Genomic DNA, 22727 nt, shown 5'->3' with positions numbered 1-22727 from the left:
CGAGTTCTTCAATGTTGCTGACCCGGCAACGTCGCTGAGTTAGTGCTTGCTTGCTGCGCAATTTCCTTTCCTTTGTCGCAACGCCGGCAGCAAACGACTTGCGCGTGCACTTAATTAGAGCTGCTCACTGAATTCTCTCTTTTTTTATGAAATACGCTACGTGACAGACTGCACGATAACTTGAAAGTTTAGCTACCGTATAATACGAGGACTCGTTAGAAAATTCATAAATCATCGTCTCATTTCGAAATTCCTTGCTCCGACCCTTTAATTTGTGAGCGCGGAACACTGCAAAGGTATACCACGCAGGAAAGGCTGAACGGCCCGATTCGTTCTTTCACAAACGCATCGCTCACATCTCGAGCACAAAAAAAGGTCCCCCAGCACAACTGCTATACCGTGACAAGGAAGGAGTAAAGTTTGTTCTTTCTGCAGAAGGGCAGCGGATTGGGCGAGTTGGTGTTGCATGGTAACAATAAAATTCAAACAGCGCCAAACGAACGGGACCAGAATGAGGAGGAGACAAACAGCGCTGAACTTACAAATGATTTATTTGAAGTAAGAAGTCAACATTTATACATACAAAACTGGGCACGCATGTGCCCGGTCATACATCGATGATCAGATACAAGCTCCGGACAGCCAACATTCGCATGCGCTGTACCTGCCTTGCAATCTACCCTTTATGCAGCAATGCCATTTCAATGTCGCTGAAGCCATTTCATATCATCAGAAAATCTAATAGTTGCGTTAGCAAAACATCTTTAATCTTATCAGCGAAAGAAATGGCATTGCTGCATAAAGGGTAGATTGCAAGGCAGGTACAGCGCGTGCGAATGTTGGCTGTCCGGAGCTTGTATCTGATCATCGATGTATGACCGGGCGCATGCGTGCCCAGTTTTGTATGTATAAATGTTGACTTCTTACTTCAAATAAATCAGTTGTAAGTTCAGCGCTGTGTTTGTCTCCTCCTCATTCTGGTCCCGTTCGTTTAGCGCTGTTTGAATTTTATGTTCTTTCTCCCTGAAGTTGCATGGTCTAGTCACTTCAAGGTGATAATTGGGCAGGAGTCATGATGGAGGTAACAAAACTTTGAGGTATAGTGCAGCGAAAAGTCTGCAGAACAGCCATGATAAACCCAGAAGTAACTCCTTACTCATCCTTTTCCTACGTTAGAGCCCAGCACAACTGTCCCTACATACGACCAGCCGTGTCTCGCTGTTCGACAACCAAATGGTTACGACCCAGACTAGCGTTGCAACGTACAGAGTCTTACTGATGTACCAGTTTAGCGATTACAGCCAAGACTGAAAGGAACGGGTTCCAGGCAGTCATTACGTACACTCCAGTAAACAATAAAAAGGGGAGGTGGCCACTTCTGGCCCGCCTCAACATTCCCCTAACGAATGAGGTTACAACTGAATTTAGACCACGTACTGGGTTGTGCCTACTCTCGTTAGCATAGTCGGTAGACCTTGGGCAAGCCTTTGGCACTCATTCCCATCATGGCTCCCTCCCTCTTCTATTCCCACGCTCTCAGCGATTCCTCGCTGCCTGAGTGTCTCATTTCCGTCCTCACATTTCCGCGTAATTAGTCGGCAGGCCCGTCGTTTTCATGGAATAGTAGAAGTGACACGCGTACCGACAATTTACAAGAATTCCTTCAAATGAGCGTGTCGAATTGCTACAATACCCTACGCTGTCACTACGCTGACCTCTACGAGCGTTCCACGTCTGAGCCATTGGCACCGTCTCCGTGCAGGTCACAGACCACGTAACATGTGTTTGCCATGGTGGGTCCTTTGCCAGTGGCATGCGCGCCGAAATCAGCCACTTCTCCCCCCCCCCTCCCACACACACTGTGACAGTGTCAACGTTCCCAGATTCATGGCTGGGGGTGAATAGGTAAATTACCCCTGCATTCGAGCTCTTCACGCACAGTGAATTACAGTGTAGAAAGAGAGCCAAAAAAGTGCTTACACACTTAGTGCACCACGCCACCTATTTTGCATGCTTGAGAGATGGGCGGCTTAACAGAAGGGTCCAAGGAAAGCGAAGGTAGGGAACGTGGATACAGAGGACAAGGAAGGGTCGCTGGCTCTTGATTACACGTTTCCTTTACAAATGGCGCGCATCGCGAGGAAGAAAGACCTATCTTCGCATTGTGTTCGCATTCGCAACTAAGAGAATAGCACGTCGCATGCGAAAGAAAGAAAAAGGAAGGTGTGTATGCGCCATCGGTTCAACGTAACATTGAGTTCTTTACGTCGCAAGATGTAACGCAGCGCAACGCTAAGCCTTGTCATGACTGCCGATGCTTCGCCTTTCGGGAGAAACTGCACTTTCTTTTTTGTCTCGTTTGACCACTCCTACTTCTAATGCCTTTGACATTTGAGAAAAATAAATGTCCCCCCATTGCACACAGACTTCACCGGAAATTGATGGCGTTCCACTAGAGGCAGCGCTTCTCGAGCCGCCGGCCAGTGGAAGCTGTCTGTGGCGCCGCGTGGCGGCACAAACGCGAAGCTCTCGAGCGTGCAGTCGCCAGAGAACAGCTGGCCGATCGACGCGGCGGCTTCCAGGTCCATGGGCCAGCCGACGAGCTGCAGTCGACGCAGCGTCCCCCTGTTGGCGACCGCGCAACGCGCCACGAAATCCAGCGAGGCAGAGCTGTGGAGACTGTCCGAGTGGACCGTGAGCGACTCGAGCGTGGCATGTCCGCGCAGGCACGCGAACACGGCTTCCTTGTGCGCCTCGCGCTCCGCGTAGAAGTAGCGCAGAGTCAGCGACTTCAGGCTCCGGTTCCCGAGCAAACCTGCGCCGTCGCGGGGGACCAATTTGGACAAGCGCACCTTCGTGGCTTCGACTGTGCAGTACATACATACATACATACACCCATATACTTACATACACATAATATGTATACATACACACATATATACCTACATATATATATATATATATATATATATATATATAAAGCTAAGCTTTCCTCGCGAGCCCTCCCGGATCGAACTTGGCTGCTGTTACTGTCTGTGATTAGCACACACGTTACAAATCACTCGTTAAGATAAGGCGTGCATGTAGTGACCGGATGCTTATAAGCATCCGGTCACCACATGCACGCCGAATCTAAACGACGCTGTTTTCGACCCCTACAACCGGCACTAGTATTATACAGTCGACGTTAAAAAGCTACAGCGCTGCTGATGGCGTTTTTTTTTTTTTTTTTTGAAGAGCAGATATTACCTCAGCGCATACTTCGATTTCCGCATTCAAATGCACATAAAATGTGGAAACAGTCTCATTAAAGAACCGTTGAGAACTATGGAAGGAACCTGGTTGAACCAGTCTGAATTAAATTTCTTACAATTGAGAGAAACTAAATTATGTAGAGTTGAAGGGGGATCTTGATTTTATACAATGGAACTTGTGAATTAAGATCTCTAGGGAGAACTTTATCGAAATGACTTTAGAAATTGGTTCATTATCTGAAGAATAAAAGGAATCAAAAATGCGGAGCCGCCGTGCCGACAGGAGGCGAGCTTCACTGCTAACCAGAGGCGCGCTCTCTCTCCCTCTGTCTGTCTCGAATAGCAACCGAGCGGAGAGAACACATCACGTGCCACAATCGGCGACGTTGCAGGCGCATTTGGAATCGTGACCCGGAATCGTGACCCGGAATCGTGACCCGGAATCGTGACCCGGAATCGTGACCCGGAATCGTGACCCGGAATCGTGACCCGGAATCGTGACCCGGAATCGTGACCCGGAATCGTGACCCGGAATCGTGACCCGGAATCGTGACCCGGAATCGTGACCCGGAATCGTGACCCGGAATCATTTACGCGTGCGACGTCAATTTACCGGCAGGAAGCGGGGCTCACTCAAGAGGAAGGGCGCGCGGGCATTCGGTCGAAATCTGAATGTCTTAATACATCTGAGAGAGCGCTTTCATACTTCCGAGAGAACGATCGTCAACGCGCGATTGAACGAACCACGTTTTGTCTCCTCGCGACGTCCCTGCCTGGTGAGGGGTCATATACAAATATGAATCGTTTTCGCAGCGTTGTCCGCTGTGGAGTAGAGTTTGAGCCAACTTACCTCTGTACAGATCGTCTCTTGCCGCCGCCGGAAGGGCCGACTGGGTCAGGTCCAGCACTTGCAGGGAGGTCGTATTCGCCAGGAAATCGACGAACGTTTGCATTCTCGCGTCGTGACCCAGGACGTCCTTCAGTTGGAGACGAATTGAATCGTTTATTAATGTCACTAATAACAGCCTAATTGCTTTCTTATTTTATTATAATTATTATTATTTAACAATACTGTAGGCCTTTGCACAGGCCCAAACAGGAAGTGGATTGTACAATATACACACACGAGCATGGGAAAAACAGGAAGAAAAAATATATATAAAGCAAAAAAGAAATGCCATACAACAGCACTGGTATACAACGCAAGACACCCTTTTTTTGTTTCACATGAATCAGGGAAAAGGTACTCAAAACAATTGCAATATTTGTCGTATAATATTCTTGTAGTTATTGTGGATCTATATAACACCACTACTCAGCACATTGCAATATTTACATTTGAAATGCAATCACACGTGCACTAGTGTCCAGTCAATCAACCAACGCATTACCTTTAAACTATGCGCTCAACTACTTTCATGACCAGCCAAAATAAGACTCCAATTTTGCGACAAAGCCATCCACAGAATCTGAGTCTACAATTTCCTTTGGTAACGAATTCCAGATTCCAATTGCCCATGGGAAATATGAATAGCTGAACGCGTCGCACTGTGTCGGATATTGCCTGATGAGTTTATTATGACAGGTTCTATTGGAGTGTCGGTGTGGTGGCTGCACGTAATCTCGCTTATCTATATATTTGGCGTAGATGCAGAGAAAGAGAACTGGGAAAGAGAAGGAGAAGAAAAAAAAAGTTTAACGCCCAAGCACTCCGTACAGATGGTTCACCAGAGAAGCTGAAACGTGCGGCCCCGGTGTTTCATCACTGGGTTAATCCCGACAGTGCATTGAAGTCTTTCTCAATTATTGGTTCCGTCCTTGCGTTTCTTCAAGAGGTTACACACACGTTCGGATGTGACGGAGAGAAGGACTTCAGTGACGGTAAGTCCGCAGTCCGCCGTTGTCGCTTGCGTTCGATGTCTCGAGTATGCTCGGGGGCGTGGTCAGCCGCATCCGCCCGGCACTGCCACTCGCGATTGTTCGAAATTGAATTGCTTCAAAATTAGATCTGTCCGTCACGTTAGAAAATGAATGCCTCAAACCCCCTTACGCAATGGCTTATACACCCCGTAAACGCGCCCTCTCGATTATGATGACAGAAAAGTGAAATTCTACGCTGGAATGACTATAGCTGGCAAGGGAGCCAGCCATGGAAAAAGACGACACTCGAGCCATTGTTGATGATGATAGTCCTTTTCCTACACGCGGACACAATAGTGGGGAGACTAGCCCTTAACAGCTTCGCTGTGAAAAGGGAATCATGAGCCAATCCACTCTGAGGTTGCAGGACCAGCAAGATCGTTTAGCACTACACAGAGGTGATACAGATACTTTTGAACAGAGGTACGAACACATTTATTGTCCTGGTCGGTGGTCATCGCGACGATATGTACGCACACACACATTCTCGTATCGCCTTTGCTATTAAATGCGTAAGCATTTCTATGCCTACCCAACGAGAAATTGGCTCGTGACGCAAGACAATGAATGGCTCATACCCCCTTAAGCAATGACCCACGCTCTCCGTAATCGGGAAAAAAAGGAAAAGATTGTTTTCTATCTGAGAGGCTACTTATATTGAAGATGGTGCCTCTTGATAACTAATCTACTGAAAATGCATATCCAAGTGATGATATATACGTAGAAGGTTTTGCATAGAATGAGGAAATTCTTGCATCGAATTCGGAAGCCGAGTTTTTGCACACGGATTTGTTGACGGACATGAAAAATCCAAGAAACCCTAGCCATAAATCGCTGCGCTGTAATAAAGAAAACTGAAAGGAATAGTTATTGTACGATCTTTTAAAAAAATGTGTCATATACGGAATTGTCAGCGCTGTTATTACCACGCAGGGTGTTAAACGTTGTGATCGAGTGATGAGACATAAATGACACTATTTGAGTACCGTTATACAAACGCATGATTCCGAAATAACGGAAAATAGAAACAGGGCTCTCATAGGGCGCCGACTAGTATAGCGCTCGTTTTTATACATGTACATACACATACATGTACATACACATACACATGTACATACACATATGCATATATATATACATATATACAAGTATTTTTAGCTGCACCAAATTGAAGGAATTTTAACCCTTCATCCAAATTCCTCCATAAAGTCCTCCGTAAAGAAAGCAACAAAATCCCAATAAAGAAAGGCGTCAGGCAGAGAGATACGATCTCTCCAATGCTATTCACAGCGTGTTTACAGGAGGTATTCAGGGACCTGGATTGGGAAGAATTGGGGATAAGAGTTAATGTTACTTAGTAACTTGCGATTCGCTGATATTGCGATTCGTTGATGATATGAGACCCAATTCTTCCCAATCCAGGTCTCTGAATTACCTTGCTTAGCAACTCAGGGGACCAACTTCAATGCATGCTCACTGACCTGGAGAGGCAAAGCCGAAGGGTGGGTCTAAAAATTAATTTGCAGGAAACTAAAGTAATGTTTAACAGTCTCGGAAGAGAACAGCAGTTTACGATAGGTAGTGAGGCACTGGAAGTGGTAAGGGAATACATCTACTTAGGACAGGTAGTGACTGCGGATCCGGATCATGAGACTGAAATAATCAGAAGAATAAGAATGGGCTGGAGTGCGTTTGGCAAGCATTCTCAGATCATGAGCAGCAGGTTGCCATTATACCTCAAGAGAAAAGTTTAACCAGCTGTGTCTTACCAGTACTCGCGTACGGGGCAGAAACCTGGAGGCTTACGAAAAGGGTTCTACTTGAATTGAGGACGACGCAACGAGCTATGGAAAGAAGAATGATAGGTGTAACGTTAAGGGTAAAAAAGAGCACATTGGGTGAGGGAACAAACGCGAGTTAATGATATCTTAGTTGAAATCAAGAAAGGAAATGGGCATGGGCAGGACACGTAATGAGGAGGGAAGATAACCGATGGTCATTAAGAGTTACGGAATGGATTCCAAGGGAAGGGAAGCGTAGCAGCGGGCGGCAGAAAGTTAGGTGGGCGGACGAGATTAAGAAGTTTGCAGGGACAACATGACCACAATTAGTACATGACCGGGGTAGTTGGAGAAGTATGGGAGAGGCCTTTGCCCTGCAGTGGGCGTAACCAGGCTGATGATGATCCAAATTATTCGATGAGGCGGTCATTACTCCTACGAAAAATAAAATGTCAATTGAATAATTAACGTAATTACGCTAATTAACTTCTCGATTGCTTTACATCACATATTTAAATCTACGAATTACAGCCGCTGAGTTCGCAGGGCATGTCCACTTGGAACGAATTCTCGGCACAGCACCAGTTAGGAGATAATTTTCAGTGTCCGACGAAAGGCATTGGCGTTCCAGTAACGTTTAAAGAAACCGCTGTTTTATCCACTGGATCACAAAAGTAACTGGAACACGAGTGCATTTGGACGAGCACTTTGAAAATTAATATCTCGGAACTGATGCTGTCCCGAGAATGCGTTCCAGGTAGACATGCTGCGCGAACTAAGCGGCTATAATTCGTATGTTGAAATATGTGGCGGATGGTAATTAAAAGGGTAATTGGCGTAATTACCTTAATTATTTAATTGATTTTCCTTACTGGCACTATTGGTAATAAAAACCCTTCAAGCGCTTGTCGAATGGGTGCCGCAGGGCTACATTTTTCAAGCCGAAGGGGAGAGGGGGGTATCGAGCCCCTCCTAGTAGGAGGGGCTTGATACCTCCGCCTCTGTAGGAGGGGCCTGACCCCCAAGGCGCCCTGACCTTAGGCACTAGAAATATAGATTGAAGCACGATCGTACACTCAAGATATCCAGGAATACACTTGTGAAAAAAAAAACAGTAAGTATGGAACTTCACGTCACCTATTTAATGTTCTCATTTAGCACATATTAAGAACTCTCTTGAAACTGGAAACTTAACGACGCATGTAAACCTGGTCCCACGAGTGGGAAGCCCACATACCATAGGATACAGTAGTCGTTATTGTAGTGGAGTTGTAATTTGTAGTTGAACACACCGTAGTTAAAAATGAAAGAAAGAACGGGGAGTCGGAGTGGGTGTAACGATTGGTACGGAGATTTCTAAATTCAGGATTCGTACCATATCTAGAGTATCTGTATATGTTCCACGTTACAATGGCTATAGGCTACCCTTTGCCAAAGCTGGCGAAAGTATGGGGTGCCACACTTAAGAGAGGGAGAGATACAAGGCCTTAAACGACATGCCGGAGAGGTCAGCCTGCTGCTGATCGCCAGGCATGTTCCTGCAGGTTGCCGAGATGATCAGCTTACCTCCGAGATGACCAGCTCCTGCAGCTTCAGCATACCGCTCAAAGCATTCACAAAGTGTTGACGGCAGTTGCAGAGTCCCCAGGTCCCACCGGTGTGGCCCAGCAGAGACAGCCGGCGGACGCGTCCGTTGACACGCAGCGCATCGAAGAAGCGTGGGTCGTGCCCAAAGGTGAACGGCCTGCTCAAGGTGACCGACTCGATGCACCGGTGCTCCTGCAGGAGGAAACTCAGGAACAGCTGGTGGTGGAGAACCTTTTCCCTGCTGCAAACTGCACAACGAACCGTGTGGGACAGTTTATGGAGTCTACATACGATAAGCGTGTGCGAATATGTTGAACACGTTCCTAAGGGGTGGGCATGCAGCGCAACCCGGACGAAAGACAGAAGGAAGCACAAGATACGAGCGCGGACTAACAACTGGTTTATTTTTTCAGACAAGTGACTATAATGTACAGAAAATGTAAACGCGTGTAAAGTGACGCTTACAAGGGTGAAAGGGTGTTAGCCTATCTTGCCATCGAAAAAAAACTCGGTTTCTTTGTCCTGCAGAGCAATAGAAGTCTGGTCGACGCTTACGTCTTTCTACCGCGTTGCGCCGCCCACACCCTAGCGACATGTTCAATCACCAACTCGCCCAGCTTGCCGTGTTAATATGTGGAAAAATTTAGAACAACAAATCTGAACACTGCGCGGAAGTGAAATCCCCTAGGCTAGCTTAGACGTTAACGTGCGTTTGTTTTTTATCCTTGAAAATAGGATATAGCAAGACCTATAACCAGATGTTCTTTCTTGATTTCCGGATTTCTTTTTTATTGCATTCAAGCACAATCGGGCTCAAATCGTTTTGACATTATTCCACCTGCAATCAACACACCCGTGTAGGGTAGCCAACCGTATCTTTCTTCTGGTTACACTCCATGGCCTTTCTTTCATTTTTATTCTCACCGTATATTATTCAAAAGAAAAATCGGAAAATAGTTTCTTTACAGCAACACGATAGTACGAATTAGATGATGGTGCGACAGTTTATTCCGGCATTGCGCCTCAAGAAAAGAGGACGAAGAAAACCTGGGCGGAGAAAAGATACAGTAAATCGCGCATAGCAAAGCGGTCATTAACGATGGGTACATGTTTTTTGGTGTTTCGACCATTGTCAACACAAAACACTGCGAGCTGATGGGCTTCTACTACAGAGATCAACGTCAGGATGCCACGTCTGTCTGTCCACTAACCACGAAGCAGGCTAACTAAATGTATGTGCACCTCAGGTTCAACGTTCTCGAACCGCAGTGGGTACAGTTTTCGGGTGCCACCCGATCGTTCGCGATTTACGCACCCCGCACAAGTTTTGTGAAAAATGGGCTAAACCCAATCGCTTCTCAAAAAATTCTGCCTTCGCGAAGGGTAGGCAATGGGGGTACGTACAATTGCTCGCGTATGGTTCTTGGAATTTATACTTTGATGCCGTGCTGCGTGTGGTACGCGATTCAGAGATTTTCGAGCACGTGTCTGCCCGGGCGGGTCTTGGATAGGCGCTCGAGTTGGGACACTTGTTGCGCCTCGCAACATGCACCCCCAACACCACACGGGGAGACGCAAAGCCAGAGTGCTACACATGAACCAAAGTTACTCCAACAACAAGGAGGCGGTCTTCACCGACGCAGCCCGCTATCGAGACGAAGAGTTTCGTGGCGGCAGTTACACAGCCACCGAGGCAACCACCTGACGAGCGTCACCGTGAACACGGCACATGCCGAAGCAGCAGAGGAAGCGGCCATAGCACTGGCGCTCACACAAACCAAAGCAACATACGTGATCTGCCATTCGCCAGCGGCAATTCGCAATTTTGCAAATGGGCGCATCTCGAAAGAGGCGCATCAGATACTCCAGCGAGACATACCATACACCAGGGAGAGGCCGACTTCGATACCTGAAGGCACTTGCTATGGATCCCGGCAGACACTGGACTGAGAACCCCCCAACGAAGCGGCTCACCGCGTTGCTCGAGGCCTCAATCACCGAGCATCACCGGAGGAAGAGCCCCCGCGGGGTACTGCAAACGTCTGGGCGTGGGAGGATCGTTTGACCAGGTTCCACGACATCACGACACACTACCAGTTACAAAGACGCGTATACCCATTCCCTCACGCTAGGTTAGACAGGATGCAAGCAGTACACTTCAGACAACTACAAACTGATCCTTACAGAAACCCCAGACTCATGCACGCCATATATCTAGACATGTACACTACAAACAGATGCACATCGAGTGGCGAGGTTGCCACACTAAATCACATGTTATGGTTACGGCACACTACCAGTTACGAAGACGCGTATACCCATTCCCTCACGCTAGGTTAGACAGGATGCAAGCAGTACACTTCAGACAACTACAAACAGATCCTTACAGAAACCCCAGACTCATGCACGCCATATATCGAGACATGTACACTACAAACAGATGCACAGCGAGTGGCGAGGTTGCCACACTAAATCACATGTTATGGGAGTGTCGGGACTTAACAAGCAAGTCGGGCCTCCGCCAGCCTCCGGTCGCGCTGGAAGACTGCACTGCTCAGCTCGAACCTGACAGCACAACTCGGGGCCGTCCAGCGAGCCGAGGAAGCCGCTTCGAGACAAGGTCTTGGAACCGCGTCCACGGCGGGTGCCCAGACCCACTGAAAGGACGCCGGACTCAAACCTTATTGATTCGAAAATAAAGTTTACGCTCTCTCGTGAAGGGTAGCATTAAATGCAGGTGTTACAAAACGAATGAATACTGCCCGCCTTGCGACACACTTAGCATTTCCCGCACATCGCCTGCGTGCGGCTGGCAGTAATGCACCGGGATCCGAACGCAGCGCCGATGCTTCTCTGCATTCGCGAACGAATGAGTGGTTCAGCGGGACCGAAGCGCCATCTGGCTTACAGTGAATAAGCGAACTAGCCAGTGGCGTAAATTTGCGGCAGCGACCTATTGGTAAACGCGCAGCCTTCTTTGTGCGTCATTTCCACGACAAGAGCACCCAATTCATACGATCTGGATCGCGTGAAGTGGGTATCACTGCAGGAATCAAAACGACAACGAAATTGGGCAGCGTGATGGTGTAAACGAGAATAGATGTATTCATACCATTTGTACAAAATGATTAGATCAGAGTCCCGGGTGGGCCAGAACGGCCTTAAATAATCTCCCGCATATGGTCGAGACAATAGGTAGAAAGTCGACTGTCAAGGAAAGCGGAGGGGCCTTTACACTGGTCGGACCCTGGTCGGAGGGGCCTTTACAGAGGTCGGCGGAGCCTTTACAGAGGTCATGCTCCCCTCGTGAATTTCTTGGTCGTCTGCGGTAGGGGCTGTGGGTACGCTCATGCCATGATCACACGAAGAGCTGCTCCTTAGATGCAACGAATACGGTGAAGAGGGTGGTAATGGAGGGAGCTCGTACAAGAGAAAATTAAATATGCAAGAGCAAGTTCGTTAAAGAGACAAAGGCGCACCGAAAAGATTCTGGAACAATGCAAGTGCACGCGGAGCTTCAAGTAAATATTCGCCAACAGCTATAAGGGATGAATACGGAAATGTCTTCGAAGGGGACAGTGCGCCGTGGTTATAACCAGAGACGTTATAAGGCATAACTTCGGCATGAAAGAAAACGGAGTTTAGACTCAAACAGATCCAGCAACAATAGAGAAGCCCGAGAGATCAAAATTTAACATAGAACACATTTACTTCCAAAAAGCATAAGAAATTGTCCCTAACAACAAGGCCGCGGGGCCCATTGAAATATTAAGAGGTAATCAAAAACCTCGGTCCAAAATGCAAGGCACCGCTGACTAATGTCATAAAGCAAGGGACTAAAAAAGAAAATTCCGGTTGGATGTCTTGAAAGCAACATGAACCTCATGAACAAAGACAAAGGTGATAAGGATAACAAGAACTCGCACAGGCCAATTACAGTGATTTCGGAGATATAAAGAATGGCAATGCAAGTCAAAATTAGAACTATCGAAGTTGTCGGGAAAATATCCACTGGAGGAATTAGACAAGGAGTTCAGACAGAGTTCAGGCCAGGTAAACGCTTAGAGGATAATATGTTTCTACTAACTAAGCGCATAAACATTTGAATAGCTCAGAATAGAACTTTATGGACAGCATTTCTGTATACTAAGGAAGCCTACGAAAACGTAGAAAGGGAATGGTTATGGGATATTCTCAAGCAAGAAGGCATAGATGACGATTTCGTGGAGCTGCTGAGGGATATGTATATATACACAGAGAAAACCGAGTACAATTTCTGTGGGAAGGCCGAAAATGTAATGAATTGGTGTAAATTCACCAAGAACTGAACCAAGGATGTCCTCTGTCTCCATTGTTTTTGATGCTTTTATTTAAGGGCATAGAAGGACGTCTGGAAAACAGTGCATTAAGGTTTGACTTGTCCTACATGCGTAATGGGCAAATTGTGCAACAGAGGGTCCCCGGAATGATGCACGCGGACGACGTACTGCTACTAGGGGACAGACACTTGCGAGTATGTGTGGGAACGCTGCCACAATTCTAGGTTTTACGTTTAACACACAGGAAGCTGGAATCATCCTTTAGTGATGAGACGAGTAATGACGCGGTGTCAATTGAACAGCAAGTTATGCCCATAGCAAAGCAATATAAATTCCTCGGCTTATAGATAAACGAAGGAAAGACTTATTCAAGCACCCACCAAGATAATCTGAAAATAAAGGGTAAGCGGAACGCAGCAATAATGAAACAGAGCACTTTGAGGTCCCAATAAATATGACGTGGTGCGTGGAATCTGGAAAGGAGTAATGGTGCCAGCGCCAACGTTCGCAAATACTATTTTGTGCTTAAAATCTGATTTCTTGTCAGGGCTGGAAGTTAACCAGAGAAGGGTATAGGTCGGGTGCCTTTAGGAGCCCACGGCAAGAGCCACAAACGAGGCAGTGCTGGGTGACGTGGGTCGGGCCTATTTTGAAGTCAGAAGCACAAAGCAAAATTAGTTTTGAAGAAAGAATCAAGAACATCGATGAAAATAAATGGGCGGCTAAAGTGCACAAGTACGCGTAGCTGAAGATCGTGGGCACAGAATGAAGAAAGGTCCAGCAAGTTGGCAACCAAGTGGAGGGTAACTGAAAGTGAATAAATAACCAGGAGTTAAAGATCAACAGAGACAGCGAAGCGGATGAAAAGAACGGAAACAAGAAAGACCATAGAAGTTTACAAGAATCGGAAGAAAGAAACTGGAAGGGAAAATCTGTACGACAACACGAAGGGCAATGCCTCGCTATCTGTAGCTCGAGCTGGTTGCGTAAGGACAAACATACCGGAGCCATTCACCCAGGGAGACCCGTAGGTAATGTACACCTTGCAGAAGCGGTTGGATTTTAAAGTGGTCGGAAGCATGAACCTACCAGCAGTTGACATAAGCAAGAGACGTTAAGAGTATTGATGGGAAAAAAAGCAGGTAAGAGACTGATACGACCGCATCCGTTACAGGCACAGGTAGCGGTAGAATATACAGAAGTTGAGGAAGCGAAAAAATAACAAGCAGATGTACACAATGTTATAATGGAAAGTATATATAGCGTACTTGATTAACTCAAGCTGGCTAGGTGATTCGGCATCTCCCCGTTTCAAAGAGGATGCCAATAATCACCTCCCGTTTACGCCACCGCAAACCCGGTAACCAGCAAACGATACCGGATTACCGGTTACGCGAAAGCTCTCTATTGAACAAATAACATTGGAGCAAACCTTCGTATGTCTCGTCGAAGGCCACACACAGCTTTCCCGGCGAGCGGTCGTCCTCCCTCTCCTCGTTTAAAATGGGATGCCAATAAATAATCACCATCTCACGTTTACGCCACCGCAAACCCGGTAATCTGCAAACGATACCGGGTTACCGGTTACGCTAAAGCTCTCTATTGAACAAATAACAGTGGAGCAAACCTTCGTATGTCTCGTCGAAGGCCACAGCTTTCCCGGCGAGCGGTCGTCCTCCCTCTCCTCGTTTAAAATGGTATGCCAATAAATAATCACCATCTCACGTTTACGCCACCGCAAACCCGGTAATCCGCAAACGATACCGGGTTACCGGTTACGCTAAAGCTCTCTATTGAACAAACAGTGGAGCAAACCTTCGTATGTCTCGTCGAAGGCCACACACAGCTTTCCCGGCGAGCGGTCGTCCTCCCTCTCCTCGTTTAAAATGGGATGCCAATAAATAATCACCATCTCACGTTTCCGCCACCGCAAACCCGGTAATCCGCAAACGATACCGGGTTACCGGTTACGCTAAAGCTCTCTATTGAACAAATAACAGTGGAGCAAACCTTCGTATGTCTCGTCGAAGGCCACACACAGCTTTCCCGGCGAGCGCTCGTCCTCCCGTATCTCCACGCCCACTTGCCGGCACTCAGTGTTCCACAGCAACGCGTCCTGGACCAGCGGACAGGGTCTGTTCCTGTGGTTCCCGTCTGTGCAGGCTTGCCACGTGTGGGGCAAGAAGTCGTACGCCCATCTCATCTGGTTTGAAGAAGAGATTAGGAAGTTTTAGAAACACCATACGAAAGTAGCTGCACAGCGCCAGCGTATCTTGGTTTATCTTGGTAGAAATGGACCACCAAAGGAGACAACACAAAGGACTAGATGACAAGGCAGGCGTCTGTTATGTGCATTGCGTTACCTTCCTTTTGCCACTCTACCAATATGAACTCGGGCTAACAAGACATAATCAAGCATCCGTACTCTGTGGTCTTATCTTGATTTTGTATCTTTTGGCTACTGCGGGGGGGGGGGGGGGGGGTCTCACAATCAGATCGTGGTTTTGGAACGTAAGACCTCATAATTATGCGCTCTGAGGCTTCCATTTCCGCGTCGAGCGTCGGCGTACCTCGTAACCGAGTGAAGGATGGAAGAGCAAACGTGGAGCGCAACGGCAGATGAAAGACGGCGAGAGCAAAGAGAATTTAGTGTTCGCCAGCCTCTTGTGATAAAGCAAAGAAATCTATACTACGCGACCACTGTATCCAGAAACAAAATTTGGCCTCGGCTGCTGCTTCGTAGATTTTCCGGCGTGCAGCCTAATGTGCCCGCTTGCAAAAGGGGGGGAGGGTCAAATAGCATAATTTGGCCGCAACCCCCTCCCGGTAAATGCGCCTACGGTTGGGCACGCGCGAAGGGAAGCGTTCCGTTCAGTTCAGACGATGCCTAATCGCCACTGGAAACTTCAACGTCGATCTTCACACATGATTCGTCGATTCGTAAACTAGCATATGAAATTTTCATCCGTACCAAATTAGAACATGCGTCTACAATTTGGAATCCGCATCAAAAGTACTTGATTGACACTTTAGAAGCTACTCAAAATCGTGCCTCCCGTTTTATCTTATCGAATTATGACAACGCTATCAGCGTTACTAAATTGAAGTTATCTATTGGTCTACCCCTTTTAGCATCAGGACGAATAATTTCGCAACTCTGCCTATTCCATAAATTGTACTGTAACTTTCCTGACCCTCGTTCCTCGCTTTTATTTCCACCCGTGCGCTCATCACATCGTCTATTACATTCTTTAAGTATCCAACGCCTTCATGGTTCTATATAACGCTTTAAATCCTTCCTTCCCGTTGCAATAGAACAACGGAACTCGCTCTCGGAATCTGTTGTAGAGCGAAACCCTTCGAAATTTCGCGAGTTACTAACCACCCATATTTGCAACTAATTATGCAAAAACCAGTTTTTTAGTGTCTTTTCAGTTGTTGCTTTTTGTTGCTTTGTACAGGACCATTCCTTCGATGTTCGTATTGTTTTGCCCCCCCCCTCCCACCCCTATGTAATACCCCACATGGGGCCCTTACTGGAATAATAAATGATAATAATGACAGTGATGATCCCCAAAACTAGGCTTGTGCGAAAAGTAGTTTCTGGGACTAAGTCGAGTACAAGTCGAATAGTGAGCGCGAATTGAGTACTTTCGAATAGATTTCAGATAATGCATGGCCGTCTCACCACACTCTTAGGCAAATGTACACCCTTCGAGGTGTGTATTTGGCACATAATCGTCATCTGCCTTGCTGGCGTTTCCTTTCTTGAACTCTGCGCTCGCTACATTCCTGTCGAGAATGCTGCGTCACACTGATAACGCGCATGCCGTTAGTGTTTGGGAAGTACCGGGCTCGCAGCGTTAAAGAAAGGAAACGCGGGCAAGACAGATGACTATTATTGTGGGACAAGATAAGCCCCAAAGGGTGTAAATTTTTCTAAGAGTGTGAAGATTATTGTTCTGTGGCAAGATTCGACCCGAAGGATGCGATTTTGTTTATGATGAGTGCACGTAATTTTAAACATTCTTCATATCCTGGTGTTGTGAACACCAGGATACGAAAAATCCACGCGTTGTTTACTAAAAGCACAAGCGGAGCATCAGGAACAAGGAGACATTTTTGTTCACAAATTCGAGGCTCTATGTATATACTTCGCCGCTTGCACGCATCTCGACATTTTTACAGCGAAGCTGCGAGCCCCTCGGTGGTTGGCATTTTTCGCGTCTGTCCGGGAACAAAATTTATCAGCAGCGATGACCCGTACCCCCCTAAGCTAGCAAAAATACAACGGTTCATCCCCCTCGTTATGCACAGGCTACAAGCACTCGGCAAAGTGAAACGAACGGTCCATACATTCATTGGAATTACGTATACAACGTACACAACAGCGTACGTTTAAATAACGAACAAGCTCAAAACAAGCATCCGAATCATCAACACCTGCGCCAGCAGTCGTGGTGGTTTTGTAACAGCTGCGCTGGACATCCACTTTTGCAGGGCCGGGATGACGAGGCACTTTTAATGCGATATCCCGTGTCGCAGAAAATCCGTTGTCGGCGCAGACGTCGGCGGAGTTGTCCGTGAGCGAAAATCTACGTATATATTTGGGTCTATGTATATGCCACGCCTTGCTATATGACAGGCGGTATATACGTGTTTTTTTAGAATCACGGATACAACGTACAGAACAGCGTACGTTTCAATAAAGAACAATCTCAAAGCATCCGACACCACATAATTGATAAGGCGCCAGTGATCGCAGTACGAAGCACTATAGCGCTCAGCGCATACCTTTCTCGATAAAGATTACAGTTGCGCAAGCTGCGGCGGCGACGGCAGCTCGAGACGTGGGGAGTGACGTCATTAAGCCTTGCACATATAAAAGAACCAGCCTAGTAACTGATTTCAGTATTGTTGCAGCAACGCTATGGGCGGCGACGTGCAGTAAAAAAAAAGATTACGATGACTCCCATTTCTACCATTTCCTCTAAAGCCATAAAGCATTGCGTACCACCCTTCGCCGTCGTAGCGGTGGTTTTCAGCAGCTTCGGCGGACATGCACTTTCGCAGGGCTGGGATGGCGAATTTTGCTTTGTTCAATGCGAAAGCGTTATATGCCCCACTTCGCAAAAATACGGCGGCAGCGTGAAGAAAACGTGGTATACAAAAAAATAATGGCCATCGGCGCAGAGTAAAAACACGTGAAGTGCTCGGACTGACATCGAATATCTCTGCGTCTTAAACAACGTGGCATCGTGTCTTCCCTAGATGCAAACACTCAACACTTGCTTGCTTCCTATATTATGGCGCGTATACCCACTACGGGGGACTGGTCAAGAAGCTGGCCGGTTAAACGGAAACAGTTATGGCAAACGTGTGTTTTTGAGAGGATAGCAAGCAAGAAGGTAATAAGTTTTAAGCAATTAAATTGGAATTTTGTAAAATAATAACTCCGTAAATTAATCTAAATTGAAATTTTTAAACATAAATCAGTAAGTTAATCAGGTATTTTTGTGTCACCAAGGAACTTGCATAGGGCCCTGCATGCGTTCCTGTGGCTAAAACCCAATGTAGATGCCCCGAAGGAGAGAATGTTTTCCGTGTTTATAGCAATGCCTAATTTTCGTTATGGGATTTCAAAGTATTTCTGTGGATTGCGAATCACCGGCAAGTTAATAAAAAGTTATCCCCGGCATTGGGTTCTTTGCAAAAATGACAGGGGACAGCGCTAGACCAGACCTGCCTATAGGTAAAAATTTAGGGATAGAATACGGCATCGTAATTTTGTGACTGAGATTTCCAATTTACGCCAGGGACACCATCGGGTTGTCCCAAGGGTAAAGCAAGTGGTTTAAGTCTGTTACTTGGGATGTGTTTTTCGGAGCATTATTGAAAAAGATAGCTTTATAAATCTATAGTGATCTGAGCCTAAGTCAGCAGAACATGAATAACTGTTGTATGTATAGGGATGTGCGAGTGAGTGCGTCGGCCATTTCATTCAGGAACAAACCACGATGACCTCGTATACCATATCAAGCGCACCAGACTTAATGTCGATGGGATTAATGCTTCCAGTTCGTTGAAAACTGTATACTGCTTGAGGATGAGGCGAGAGTGCGGAGCACACTCAACGAATCATGTTGCCTCAAAACGAATCTTCATGGTGTGCAGGCCGCCGTCGTCATCGTCTTCTATCACGCGCTAACGGTCCTTTCGCGCTAACTAAATCGTACCACTGCGCTCCGCGTATCCATTTCTTGGCCAATCCCCCATAATGTACCCCAAACCCCATAGGACCCATACCCCATGAATACTTAGTTAAGCGCAAAAAGACAGACACAAGAAAGACGACAGGACAAGGCGCTACTCTCAACTGACATTTTATTGCGTTTTATTGCATCATTTTATTGTCTATAAAGGAGTGACGCAATAAAATGTCAGTTGAGAGTAGCGCCTTGTCCTGTCGTCTTTCTTGTGTCTGTCTTTTTGCGCTTAACTAAGTATTCATGGATTCGCACCAACTAGCCCGCCAACGCATTGTGCTGAACTATCCCATACCCCATAATGTACCCCAAACCCCATAGGACCCATACCCCATAATGTACCCCAAACCCCATAGGACCCATACCCCATAGGACCCATACCCCATAGGACCCATACCCCATAGGACCCATACCCCATAGGACCCATACCCCATAGGACCCATACCCCATAGGACCCATACCCCATAGGACCCATACCCCATAGGACCCATACCCCATAGTGGGTTGGAGCCACACGTGACGGGAAGCAACAACGACAACATTCTCGACGCCAAATCACCAGCGCGTAAAATGAATTCAAAACACACGGGAAACCGCCTGCTTCTTGACCGATCCCCCATAGTGGTTATGCTCCAGTGTTTGGGAGACGAGACGAGATTTGTACCACCGCCATCGTGTCTCAAAAGGAACGCCGCGGGCAAGTTTACAACGTGCACGACGACATGCGGACAAACATCTCACATTTCACCAAAGCGACTATACAACGCTTTCGTATTCCCACACGCAAGCAGCCGTAAGTGCCTCTGCTGAATTAATTTCTCCGTAAAGCGAAAAACAGTTAGGTTCCGTAATCAAGGTATGTCGCTCCAGTCACTGCGCGTTCATGATGGGCATGTTGCTTCGCCCACTTGTTTTTGTCACGGCAACAGGAAAAACATCGCATTTAGGACCAACGCTGTCTTGGCGTGACAACGTGCACGACAATGATGCGAACAAGTTCTAATTTTTTTTTCAATGCTCAAAAATATTGCCCGTGACAATTTGGTGGAGCTGCGGAGTACCAGAAGCGCTGTACAACGGAGCTCCGCAGTGGGTGCGATTTATACCGAGTGGACAAAATTAATCAGACTCAACTCCGTGGAGAGGCTGGATAGTGCTCAGTTAAGTTGTTCGAGCTAATATCAGGGCAACTAAAATCACGGCGAAGAATACAGTTAGCTCGTGGAGAAAGGGAATTTAGGTCACGTAGGCCTGAGTAAGGTTCATCAGCGAACGAAATGCCGCAATAAGAAGCACAAGTTAGCACAATAACAAGACAACACTATGTTAGTGCTTGAAGGAAGAGATACAATAACACATTATCTAGTTATTACGTTTTATATTCAGAGCTACAGAAGACAGTGGACTTAAACACCAGAACCACTCATCCACGACGCCCAGCTACTCAAGCGAGATAGGTTGTTTAGTGGCCACATCAGAAGTAAGCCATGGTTTCGTGAGAATGGCTATATACGTCGGAGTCTTCTTCCAAACTGGCTTGCAGAGTTTCCTCTTTTAGATAGGTAACCTTGCACGTTTGCCATCAAAAATTTTAAAGGACGATGACAAGGAGCGGTCTTCAAGAATTTACAGAAAGAACAGGGCTGGTCCTGATACGTCAGGTTACCTAAATTCATATATTACAACTACTGAAGGCTTCCTTGGTGTTATTTATTTTCTGTTAACAGACACCTTTCGGGAGCGCACTTAATTTCCCTCGGCTGCCTGAAATACAACTTTAGCAGGTCCACCAGTGCCAACACGGCGTAGTCACTTCTGTCGCAGCAGCACAGGCTCGCAACAGATAGCGCAAAAATAAACAACCACGCAGGCAGATACCAACAACAAGTTTGAAGTTCACGCTGCCATTTGCGGATTTCGGCCGCAAAAATATGCAGGGGAAGCATGTGAAACTAAGCGCGCACGCGTGAATTTTAAACAACGTAGTTAGAGAACAAATCTTTTTTTCCTTGTAAAGTTGTTGCGCTGTACGTACGTATACGTTATTTAGCACGAACCAACTCGCACAAACGAAGCTGTCGTTGCGCGAATATTGAGTAGCTTGATAGGCTGATCAGTGACGATAACTCTCGCTCCTCGACATTACAAAAATGCGTCTAAAGACCAGGTCCAGGTGGTACGATTTCACGCTGCGTTTTTCGAAGCTACGATTTCTGCAAATGAGAACTTCGCATTACCGTTTCTCATGCACAGAGCGGGGCCGTTGCGATTTTCGCATTTGCGAGCCCCTAACGGAGGGTTGAATTATTCTTGGCGTCAGTTCGCTTCGGTAAGAACGAAGTAAAGCAACTCAGAAATTGTTTTCGTGAAAACTTGTGTGCGTTACCTTGTGGAGGAGGAGGCATTAACGTTTATTGTAAGAAACAGCAAGAAATTATTTCTTCGCCCTAGGTGGGCGGCTCTCAGTCCAAATACGTTACCTTATGAAGACAAAAATTAAGCAGAAAGGCGACAGTGACGTGTGTACGATCTACGTTGCGATTGGTGGCCCGTTCTTTGCCGCGCGTGCGTTTTCGCGGAGAAGTTTAGCACTCCGAACGTATAGAAAAATCACGAAGGGTGCGGAGACCCATTTGCGCGCTGAACTGCGAATTCGTAACTTCGAAAACGCAGTCAAATTCGCACCACGTGAAGCGGGCGTAACACGAGCTGCGCGTTTCGTTTCTTGCTCCTATCGGCTACAGTCACGTGCTACACGCGGGGTGGATCTGGGGTATACAGTGAAGGCTATCCGACGGGAACTGCAAATCCGCCCGGCCCCCTCAGCAGTGAGGTGCGAGAAAGCTATGACGGCGGGAAATTTTCGCTGAAGTTTTCGAAGAAGCCCTATTACACCCGCGACCTCGAGGTGTGCGGCAGAACCTTGTACAGCCACCGCTAAGCAAATCTACGCCAGTGCAAACGTTGTCATTTCGACGCCATGTTTCAGGAAACCCAAGGTGCCGCTTAGAGATGAGAATTCCCAACAACGCGGAAAGCGTGTCGAGGCCTATATACCGCCTTCTTAAAATATTCCACCCAGTGCGTGTTTAGCACGAACGTCTATCGCGCCGAGCAACAGGGAAGTAGTGCATTTCATGAGCTAACACTACTAGGATGCATCTTGGGCCTCGCGTACCTTTGTACGTGGGTGTATAATCTTGACAGCTTGATGAAACTTTCAGTTGCGAGCAACAGCACCCGCGTTTGATTCCGTTGTCCTTAGACACTTTCACGCTGTTTGATTTCGGCGACGTAATTTTACAAGGCAGCCGTTTGGCTGCGCCGTGAGACGCTTACCTCATGGTATATCCGGCCGACGTCGGCGCATGGGAGAACAGGCGGTAGACTGCGTTTCATCGAGACCGAAAGCGAATTCGGTACTGTGTATCGGGGTGGAGGCCTTTCACGATCTCGTAAGTCCTGTTGTCACCTCGCCGACTCCCTCGCAGTGACCGGTAAGCATCAACAGGCGCTCGCAAACGAAACGCGATTACTGCCCCCGCAGCCAGCACTGAGAAAGGGCACGTCCTTTTAGTCTTCTGCCGTCACAGAAGTCAC

The 22727-nt window shown here is 47.1% G+C and overlaps 1 protein-coding gene across 1 annotated transcript in view; it reads right to left on the bottom strand.

Moving 5' to 3' along the window:
- Window positions 1-22727, bottom strand: part of LOC142589946 (uncharacterized) — a 30468-nt gene extending 7741 nt beyond the window's left edge. Inside the window, exons 1-5 of the mRNA XM_075701676.1 lie at window positions 22467-22727; window positions 14872-15064; window positions 8522-8790; window positions 4105-4231; window positions 2433-2815 (exon numbers count right to left, since the gene is read on the bottom strand). Coding sequence (XP_075557791.1) covers window positions 2433-2815; window positions 4105-4231; window positions 8522-8790; window positions 14872-15064; window positions 22467-22526 — 1032 coding nt within the window. The 5' untranslated portion in view covers window positions 22527-22727. The remainder of the gene's footprint in view (window positions 1-2432; window positions 2816-4104; window positions 4232-8521; window positions 8791-14871; window positions 15065-22466) is intronic.

The sequence above is a fragment of the Dermacentor variabilis genome, chromosome 8 (genome assembly GCF_050947875.1).
Source record: "Dermacentor variabilis isolate Ectoservices chromosome 8, ASM5094787v1, whole genome shotgun sequence".
Classification (NCBI taxonomy): Eukaryota; Metazoa; Arthropoda; class Arachnida; order Ixodida; family Ixodidae; genus Dermacentor; species Dermacentor variabilis.
The sequence above is the reverse complement of the archived record's forward strand: the minus strand, read 5'-3'. Positions and strand labels throughout refer to the sequence as shown.